The sequence below is a fragment of the Fukomys damarensis genome, unplaced genomic scaffold (assembly GCF_012274545.1).
Source record: "Fukomys damarensis isolate Sample0158 unplaced genomic scaffold, DMR_v1.0_HiC HiC_scaffold_13, whole genome shotgun sequence".
Taxonomy (NCBI): Eukaryota; Metazoa; Chordata; class Mammalia; order Rodentia; family Bathyergidae; genus Fukomys; species Fukomys damarensis.
The window spans coordinates 5,953,902-5,965,352 of NW_022900925.1; the positions used below are offsets into that span (position 1 = coordinate 5,953,902).

At 35.9% G+C, this 11,451-nt stretch overlaps 1 protein-coding gene across 2 annotated transcripts in view; it reads right to left on the minus strand.

Moving 5' to 3' along the window:
- Nucleotides 1-11,451, minus strand: part of Map2k4 (mitogen-activated protein kinase kinase 4) — an 82,779-nt gene that overhangs the window by 46,383 nt on the left and 24,945 nt on the right. For both annotated transcript variants that reach the window (XM_019206173.2, XM_019206174.2), the window contains exon 2: nt 5,555-5,729. In XM_019206173.2, the coding sequence (XP_019061718.1) occupies nt 5,555-5,593 (39 nt within the window). In that variant the 5' untranslated portion in view covers nt 5,594-5,729. The remainder of the gene's footprint in view (nt 1-5,554; nt 5,730-11,451) is intronic.

Genomic DNA, 11,451 nt, shown 5'->3' on the forward strand with positions numbered 1-11,451 from the left:
TAAAAAAAAAAAAAAAAAAAAAAAAATGTCACTATGAGAAAACAGCTAAAAAGCCCTCACATACAAGATCACGTCACGGATTCAGTGTTGCCTAAGTGCCTAAACTTAAACAACCAATGTTTTTCTGATTAACCTAGATGACGTATAAAAGTCATCACAGTGATCCACAGTAAAAGCCTTAACATGTTCTCATCCTTACCAAATAGGAGTTCCATTCTCCAATGAAATGAAAGCTTCACTCCAACATTAATCCTCTAAGTAACAATCTAGATTCCACTGCCTACCATCTTTAGCAACAGTGACTTCATCCCCTTATATTCCCTCTCATTTTCATTCGTCCTTTTCACTGTCACCCGTTTTTGTTTCATGCCTACAAACATGAAAAGAGCATGAAAATCATCAATAAGTCAATGTGACATTGAAATAGGAGAATTGAGAGTGTCAAAGCTGCGTGGGGAGACAGGAATGAGCTGTTAATTATGAAAATCCCAGAACAGTTCCTAAAGATCTGCATGTGGACAGCTCACAAGAACTACAGCAGGTTTTCAACAAGATGGCCTAGACCTGACATCAGCCTGAGAAGTGATCCTAGTACCGCCTCTCAGGAACCATATGTAGTTTTCACTGGTTTCCTTAAGATGTGGACTGTAAGGACACAGACACCAAGAAGAGGTTGCTATCATGACTTCCTTCATGGTAGCCTGTCCTGCTATCTCCAGGGTGTTCTTTTATTGCTTTTTCTCCTTTTTCTTGGGCCAAGCTCACTCTACAGAGCCAGTTTCTCCCTCATTTCTTCACTTTTACTTTCTCAAACTTTTTCACTGTTTTTTGTTCATTTCATCCAATTCTTTGTGATGAGAAGAACCTGGAATCTAACTCCAGAAGGAGAAGTGAGCAACCCAGAAACTTTAGTTGGTGACATTAGGTTGGTGAGCCACTTTTAGAAACAGGCTACTCAATGACAACATGACTGTTAAAAAAACAAGGAAGCTGGACCTTTCAGGTTGAAGTAGGATACAATTAAAAATTGGGCAGAAAGGAGACAAGGAAAATAACTTCAGAAATGAAAACCACAGCTTCAGGACACAAGCCCAGTTTCCTTTTTCTCTTCGCTTAGAACATAATAAACTTGAGCAATTCCATTTCACCACAAAGGGTTCAGAAATTCCTCTTTTTTTCTTACAAATCATTGTCTTTCACCTGTGAATAGATGACTTTTCCACCTGTAAATTAGGCCACCACTCAAAACATAAAGATGATCTCACTGTGAGTGGGCCATCCCTACCCCCTACACCAGACCAAAACTACAGATTATCAAATTCCACATATTACCACTGCCAAAAACACATAAATATTCCCAGTTCCAAACTGTAATGTTTCTCATTTTCACTGAGTGCTCCCCATTTCACTCTTGAGTGCTCCCCACTTCACTCTTGAGTGCGTCCTAAATCTCGCCTGATAAACTCCTCCTGTGCTTCTTACTGGTACATCCTGAAAATTCTTTTCTGCAATGAACTTCAGCGAACCTGCAAACATATTCCACAAAGGGAAGGGGAGTTTAGTTCCTTACTTCAACTTTGGGAACCTTTCAGACCCAGCCAGGTGACAAGGTAGAGGGCACACAGTCATACATTCTTTCTGTCAGCAATGTGAGCTTTTAATTCCGGGCAATTTCAACCTATAGGTCTGAACTGTGACACTTCATCTATTCTATCTCATTTCAACAATGTCCCAGGATTTTGACATCTTAATTCTGATCACCTGTACCCTAAAGCTGCTGGGCATTTCTCTCAGACCTGAATTTCTTTAACCCTAGCTCTCAGAAACCTAATCCCAATTGCTTCTTCAAACACTGGTCTGAATCCTGAGCTTTACACAGAACAATCAACCTTTCTAAACTTAACTTTTAGAGGACAGTGATTATTCATGACTCATTTTTTCATTCAGTGATTACCCCACAATCATGTAAAATGGGGCATTAACCCTCACGTTCACTGCAGAACTATTTACAAAAGCTATGAAATGGGCACAGCCTAAGTATACATCAATGGATAAACAAAATGTAGTACATATACACCATGGAATACTATTCAGCTATAAAAAGAATGAAATCCCATGAGTCATTAAAAACATGGATGGAAATGGAGATCACTGTGTTAAGTAAAATAAGTCAGGCACAGAATGATTAGTACCACACGATCTCACTCATATGTAGAATACAAAAAAAACTGATCTCACAGAACTTAGTTGATTGTAACAAAGAATGGGAAGAAAGGGGGAAAGGGACAGATGGGGGAAGGCTGATCAGTGGGTACTAAGTTGAAAGAGGTTCTGTTGTGTTACTGTAAAACAGGTTAATTATAAATAATGACAATGTACTTTACACCAAAAGACTTTGAATGTTTTCACCATTAAGATATGATAAATGTTTGAGTAAATGTTTAACCTGATTTAAATATTATATAATGTCTACATTTATCAAAACATTGCCTCTATTAATGCAAACAATTTTAATGTTTTATGTGTTTTTAAAAACTAATTTAAATTTTGAAATGGAGCATTAAGTGTTATTTGTAGAGGATGATAATCAAAGCCATGAAACTATAGACAGAGTTAAAAGTCCACCCCAACCTTGAGAAGACGCAGTGGTGACAATGGCTTTGTGCCAGGCAGCCCCAAGGCTCAGTCATTCAGTCCCACAAAGACAAACTACTAGTATTCTACCAGACAACAAGATCTTTTTTCTTAGGTATGTGCAATTAAAACCGTGAGGATAAAAGTGTATATCTCAGATCCTAACACAATCTTCTTGGCAGCCTGGAAGACTTTCCTCAGGCCACACATGAAGGAATTATTTTGAATGTTTCGCATATACAGTGCTATGCTATCTTGCTGAATCTGATTTATTATATCTTAAGTGTTTAAGTCTTTGAGACAATTTTTCTGGTAAATAAGAAAATCGTATTTTCAAGCATCTCATATGTAGAAAAATAAATTTGGGAAAGGGCTTCTGCAAAACTAAAAAACAAGGGATTATAAAAAAACAGACTAATTCTATATTTCATTTTTGCATAGCTACTGAAAGTAAATCTTAAGAATAATTTCTAAAATAGGCTTAACATCTAATAATCTTCCTATATTACCAAAAAAGTATATTAAAATGCTAGCATAGGTCTATTTTAAGTGTTTTCTCATTTCACCAATAGTAATGAAAAGATCTCAGCTGTATGAACCACTGTCTCACAGTTCCTCTAAATGTAACCTGTCATATCTTAAATTCTCCTTAATTATACATTGCTTCTGTGTAATTATACTTGTCAAGCTGGTCTATATGCCTATGTGATGAGGAAATATATGCTCTCAGGTGTGGTGAAATACTATGCTTGAAATCAATAATATACACATTTTTAATTCATAGTAAAAGACATATATTAGTCATCAACTGGTATTAAACTTTAACATCTATCAATGTAAAAAGATGTATTCTTCTACATTAATGAAATCATGGAATCCAATGATATAATTTACCTATATGTTGTTTGACATATCATACTGCAACCCTCCCCCATCCCAAACTGCTATGCTGGCTCAAGTATTTAAGGCAATGAACAAAGATAGTAGCACTACAGGGTATAGATTGATAGTGACCAGTCTACATATCCAATAACTGCCTTTTGTAGCACTCATAATAGCTAATATATACTAGAAGTATATATTAGCATTCCAACAGGGGCTCTCATGGTTCAGATTTTAAATCCTGGATCATATTTCACTATTTTCACTCTTAAATTCCTTCAAAATTTGAGTAAGCACTACAAAACTCCAAATACAATCAAATTAATCATTGAGAAAAACTGCATGGAATGTCAAAATGAAGCATCTTTACGTTTAAAACCTTTTAACTATAGTCAAAGTCTACCCATATTACTAAAACGATTTATGGTGGCTACAAACACAAACTGAAAAATGTAGGAAATAATTTTTTTAAAGTTTTATCCCTTGTACCTGAGAGAAAAGTTCAGAGCTTTATCTACATAAGAAAGTTTTCCCCTTAAGACATGGTCAACTGAAACTGGATGCCTTACAGACAGTACAAAAGGACAATGCAACACTCACACAGAAGAGTCTAAATAAAATGACACTTCCCTCTTACACTGCAGTAACACAAAGTAACACAGAAATCATTTCACATTCCATGAAAAACAAAGTTTGTTCTCAATAGATAATCCAGAGCAGAGGTACATCTTTAGAGGTCCACACACAGGTTGCATGCAATTTTATGTACATATATATCCTCATCTAAGAAAAGTCTACAGTTCTCACCATACTGCAAATATAAAGTAAAAGAACCTATACAGAGAATCATAAAATTTTCCATCACTAATTTAACATTATTTTATATGACCTAGCAAAAAAGAAAAAAATGCTAAACTATGAAGATTAAATAGTTACAATAAAATTTTGTTCACAACAAACCACTACACAGAAAATATTTTAAAATACTACAATAGAAACCCATTCCCAAATGTCAAGTAAAAAATTGGAGCCCCTTCTCTCATTCAAGCCACTAAGACAAACACTCAAAATAGAAGATTAACAGAAACTTGATCAGCTGAGGCTGCAAAACCATTCTCAATTGCTAAAAGCTGAGGTGTTACTGTTTCACACAGGAGTTTTAAGTTCAGCGAGGGTATGGCCACAATTTTTTCCCCTTTTTCTTTATAAAATGCCCCCACATTGCTGAATTTCCTGACATATCTTACACAGACCAAATATTTTTTAAACATCTATACAAATATATAAAGGACTATTTACAAAAACCCAACAGGAGTCAGATGAACCCACCAGTTCATTATAGATGTTAACATAAGTCTGCTGGGTTCAAAGGCCCAATCTCTATTTTTGACCTTTCTTCTTTTTAAATTAAATAAATACATTAAGTGGCATGACACTTACAATAGCACAGAATGTGACAGCATTATCACAAGGTATGCATTTTAATACAACTTTAAAGCCAGGGAACAGGGCAGTACTGAGTAGAGATGAAATAAACAAACAGAAGCCGAGCCGGTCAGGACCGAGTAAGGTTGAGGTTAGTGGCAACAGCATGTGTGTGGTTTCCAGGAAACCTTCAGTAAGACTGCTGTTAGCCCTAGCCCCGCACCTTGCCCAGCCCAGTGTGCTGCCTCTTCCTCCAGCTCCCGCCTGGCTTAGAGCAGCACTGCCCTGCTCCCAGGGGTGCAGCCGCCCAGACTGAACTCACCTTGGCAGTGGAAGGGCCGGAAGTTTAAAACCTGTTAATGCATCATGCCAAAAGTGCAATGAACATGCACGCTTCATACACTCAAGATTCCAGAGAGAGAAAATGTACCACCAATAAGACAACCTCTGCACAAACATCCTCAAGGAAGTCAGAGAAGCAATTTCTAAAACACCCATCTTTATCAGAAATGTGAGAAAAGAAAGAAACAGTGGTATTGATGCACCACAAAAAACAAAACAAAAAAATCACCTAATGGATTAAAGTACCAAAAATAATCATGGCATCACCTACTTTAACTGCCATTATTTGCCCACTTGGTTTGTGGACCATTTTGTTGACAGAACCATAAGCTCCTCGTCCAATTTCTCCAAGGTCTTTCAAGTCCTCTGCAGTGAAATCCCAGTGTTGTTCAGGGGAGATCTTCAGTTTTCCTGATGACTCAATGCTGTGTGTTCTCAGTCTTTCTCTGTTAAAATATTGGGAAGCAATTTTTCCACATTTTAAATAAGTTTTAACTTTTTTCTTTTAGCTAACACTGATCAATGTGGGGAAAATTTGTTTCCTCATAAGTTACTTAAATAGTCTGACCTCCAGGTTTTTAAAGTGGTTTTTGTGTCATCATATTTTTACATAATGAATTTTAAAAAGCTAAATTTAAGTAGCCAGTAGATACAATTGCAATGACATTCATAAACTCAAATTTCCTTTTATTGATGAACCAAATGCTGTTGGTCAGTTTTCATTTCCAAATATGAGATCTTCCCAACTTTGCAAAAATGTGTTATTGAATGAGAATCCCAGGAGCTGCAAATTTCACTTCCAAAAAAAAGGCTTCCCCTATTTTACCCCACATTAATCATTCCAGCACCTTAATCTTTAGCTAGTAAAGCTGTTCCCAAAATTTGCTGCAGCTAGGGAGATTGTGAAAATTTTAAAGTCTAGGTATCATCCCATAGCAATTAAATTTGATCAGAGTATTTGGGGACAGGAATCAGAGGTAGTAATATTCTTAAAAATCCCCAGGTGATTCCACCAATATTTGAGAACTATCCCTTACCCTTAATACACTGTTCTGTTTTGGCTAATACCAAGCTAAGTGAATATCCAGCTAGCTCTGCAAGGAAATGTGTCACGTGCTATTCAAAATTTAACCTTTCTGCCTTTCTATATAGGTAGAGGAAAGAACAAAAAGTGAGCTACTTGTAAAAAAAAGAGCCCATTTTATTACAGATTTGCATTAAGTAAAATATCACTTCCAAAATCCCAATCTGAAGATCAAAGTATCAACTTCTAACCATATTTGTAAAAAAAAAAATGAAAAATGTAAAATCAATCTGCTTCTCCCACAAACACATAACACACCCCCCACTCCAATGTGTAGGAAAAATCTATAACAACCTAGCAACCTAGACAGTAAAACATATTTTTTAAAAGTCTATTGAATATATTAAATGATCAGAATTTCTTTTTATCTTCGTTTTGTTTTGTTTGACTTTTATTAGTACATGTTTGCAGTACATAATAATAATTCACTGTAGGAGATTGGTACATGTATGTAATACATTGTGAGACAGGATCTCACTGTGTTCCAAGCTTGCCTTAAACTTGGAATCCTCCTGCCTCAACTTCCCCAAGTGCTGGGATTACAGGCATGCATCACCAATCCTTTTAAACTCTGATCTTGTGATACAAACAAGGAAAGTCTATGTATTTAGTTATTTATTTTCTTCTTTCCAAAATTATGGAAGTTTTTTCTAATTAGTATAATTGTTTTCTGTAGCTACTTCTAAAGTTCTCAAAATTTTTAGAATGTTAAAATCTCTCACCACAATAGTCATATATAGTAATATTCATAATAAACAGGATGGAAGGTTATAGTCAAAAGATTAGTACACTATGTATGAGTAACATCTTAGTGAACCAGTGACCCAAAATCCCCATAGTACTAATAATTTATGAAAAGCCTCTTTCCATACAAATGCTTTTCATTTCAGTTAAAAAAAAAAACTTCCATCCACAATATCTGATGCTCTAGCATCCAGAATCCTAAGAAGCCCAGCAATCAGTGGAAAAAATGACCATGTAGATAGAGGTGAAGCTAGAACTAACCTCTTAAGATGAAAATCAGATCTAGGCTAAAACAGAAATCATCTCAGTAACCTTTTTCATTAAGTAGACAGATTAAGCCAGAGGATATTCTAACATTAAAAAACTTTCATGTAAAATCACTATTGTTCCACCATCATTGGCAAGTAAATACCATCTCCATGGCTAAATTTAATCACCTTACAGCCTGGCCTATAGCTGTGGGTAGTTCAAGAGTTAATCAAAACTACTTCTAAGTGTTAAGGGCAGTGGTCCATGCTTGTAATATCAGCAACTGGGGAGGCTGAGCCAATAGGATCACAAATTTGAGGCCTTCTGTGTAATCTGGCAAGACCTGTCTCAAAATAAAAATAAAAAAGAATGAGGAAATAGCTCAGTGGCAGAGTGCCCCTGGGTTCAATCCCCATCACCAAAACAAAGAAAAATTACATGTAAATTAGAAGCAATATTTTATGTTTTCATTAATGTAAGGGCTATAGTAGGCAGGTCAATCAGGTGGTGAACTTATGGCAAGTGTGTTACTGTGTTTTTCTTTTAAGACAAAAGATGTTAATGTTATGAGCTGTTTTCTCTAAACTAAAGCCTCATTATTCGGGTTTAAATGCAGTGTTGGCACTTTGTGATAAATCAGTGGGTATGGGATTGCAATTGGGCACTCACTCTCTAAAATATTCACTATCATTGTTCTACATGATTCCTAATATTCTTACCTTCCTAGTTTTATTCTAAAAGAAAGAAAAAGTTATCTGACTTCTCTCAGGGGTAGCACTTCTCTTGATAAAGAGATTATATATTATCAAAAAGTTAAGTCCTAAATACTTCTCTCTCCCCCCTGCAATTTTCTGTGCATACTTTTACACAGATCACCCTTAGCTGTCTACAGTGAATACTCTATAGGATTCTGACTCCAAGCTCACATTATCAACCTGGGAAATTTACGCAAGAGTACCTGTGACAGTAATCACCAGTTTCACCCAATATCCATGTTCGCCTTTAACCTTCCTAATGGATCCTCTCTTATTCAGGGCAGCAATGCACCCAACTGAAAGGCTTTATGGTGCAGTACTTCCCAACTGCTAGGGACTAAATGGTGTTCCGCCCAAAATTCATATGTAGAAGCATTAACCATTAATATCACTATACTGAAGGTAAGGCTTATAAAGAATTAAGCTTAAATAAAGGTTAATAAAAGTAGGCCCCTGATCCAATAGGATTAATGTCCTTATTAAGAGACATCAAAGAGATCATTTTCTTCTTACATTCCAAAAGAAGTAGTCATATAAGCATCAAGTAAGACACTAGCCAACTGCAAGCCAAGGTAAAATGGTTCACAATGAAACCTACCTTGCCAGCACCTTGATCTTGGAATTCCCAGACTCTACAACTGTGGGAAATAAATTTCCATTGTTTAAACTACTCAGTCTATAATTTTTTGTTTTTTGTTTTGTTTGGTTTCCTTATGTCGGGCCAAGCTATGAACTGTTCTTGCAGATAGGAGTGCCAAATATGAAAGCAGTACTTAAAAGGAACAGACACAGGTAAAAAGAAAGTCCTTTTTCACTCGCTACCTCATCCTCCTCCATGTTGCCTGGAATATCAGTAACAACTAGAGCTCCAGACACTCTTCACACCCTTGAATAGGGGAATGGTGAGAGAACACAAAAACACGATGATGATGATGATGATGATGATGCTGCTGCTGCTGATGATGATGATCATAAAGCCACTACACCAACCCTAGCCTGCCTATCTCCAGACTTATCTATGGAAAGGGGAAATAAACTATCTGATTTAATCCATTATTTGTTTTTGTCCTTCAAGTTTACATGTAAACAAACTTTCTTTCCTTGAGCTTTCAAGGCAGGCAACGGAACCATTGAGCTAAATCTCTGGCCCAAACTTACTTTTAATTAACATATTCCCTAATGCTATTTCCCAGTGGTTCTCAAAAAAGGAGGTGGTACCCTATGTCCCAGAAAGTAAGAGAGGGGGTAAAGGGGGCCACAAGGCAGCACTGTGACCACAAGGACTGGGAAGTATGATTAGTATTTAGTGGATGGTGGCCAATGATGCTCAACATCTTCTAATCCACAGATTAGTTCACCAACAGTACTTCACTGAACAGAATCCTTAACTCTGGTCCCCAGATTTCCTACAGCCTTACTAAATTCCATATTTCATAAATTATCCTTGGTTCCCACAGACTCAGCAGTACCATATTTTGGAGGGGAAAAAAAAAATCTGAACAGAATCCTTAACTCTGGTCCCCAGATTTCCTACAGCCTTACTAAATTCCATATTTCATAAATTATCCTTGGTTCCCACAGACTCAGCAGTACCATATTTTGGAGGGGAAAAAAAAAAATATATATATACATATATATATATATGTATATATATATATATGTGTATATATATATATATACATATATATATATATATATACTCATACAAAGGAAAACAATTGACATAGATGCTATGGGTAACCAAAGAAAGCAAAACATGTATAGTCATAAATGTAATTTTTGTAAAACAGGTAAGACTACAGGTAAAATAATATAGGGGCTTGTTTACATAGATATAGGCCTTGCTAAAGTACAATTCAATGCAAAGATATTATATCTTGAAATCAGACACTTACCTAATTATTTTTAAAAATCTGAAAACTCATCTTTGAGCCTACATGTTTGTAAAATCCTTCTGATTACTTATCTTCTGGAAAGAAATGACCAATTTCAATGATCATTTACTTCATCTATGATACTCCATCTATGTCATCCTTTCACTGACTAAGACAAAGCTATATTTTTTTAGTCCTACAGATCCTCCCCAAAATTACATTTTAAAACAAGTAAATAAAACAAAGAACTGTGGAATAATGATCCAGAACATTAATGTTCTGTATTTAAGTCCAATGTGTCTAATAAAGCTGCCCGGGTGTGTGATTGTGTGTGTGTGCATGTGTACTTTTTTTTTTCCCTAAGAAATACGGCTGCACAGCCAAACAAGTCACTAGGGATGGCTCTTACTGCACTCTACACTTCCACCCCTACCTTGTGCCATATTCAACTATGTCTCCTTTGCAAACTCAGCAGCAAGACAACTACCTTAACTTCTTTTTTCCAACCATACTACCCAATCCAAAATTAAAAACAATCATAATGCAGAAAAACATTTAAAACTGTCTTTGTAAGTTATGTGTATAGATTTTTCAAAAATGGCATAGTAGGTAGGGTCTGCTTTACAGATTCTCTTAAAACAATTTAACACAGTAGTCAATGAATAATCTATATCATTATTGGAATGGCAATACAGCCTTTCTGAAATGGTTTTGCAGCATCAACAGCCAAATTGCCCACTGCACCTCATCAATGGCAACTTTTAACCTCATTCCAGTTTGAGCAATGATAATGGTCATATCACTCATTTCAACTGCATTTTATTAACTGTAAAATTGAACGTTTGTGCCATTTAGTGAACAAGTACTAAGAGATGACACCCTTCATGCAGCCCTCCTGGTTCAACTATTTATTTTGGCATTGCTGCTTTCACTAACAAATTCTCTGTAACACTAAACCTTGCTCTGCACAGCAAATATTTTTCCATTTGTTTTTTACCTTTTCAATGTATTTGTGAATTTATACAAGTAAAATAATTCAATTTGTATGCTCTTAGTCATTTTTGCTGTCATGGAGCATCATCTATGTTCACAGCTGTATGTAATAGGGATTTCACACTCCCATTGCATTTTAAGATTCCTAACAATTTGTTTTATCAACTTTTCAGTAATACTACTGCCTAGTCATTCAAATCTGTTCTCACCTCAAAATTTTCCAATCCCTTTTTACAAATGCCATAATTTCTTTCACAATATCAAGAATGCCAATCATTATTTAAAATTTTTTTGAATCCTGCAAAATATCTTACTTAGAGATGCTCTTTCTCAAAGCCATTAAGATATTGTTCCTACTTCCATAATTCCAGTTTCCGTATTAGTACCAGTGTGACCCTCTATGTGGCCCACTGTGTATCAGAAGAGTATGAGGAGACAGGTTAACTCTCGCAGCTAAACAACTGGGGGG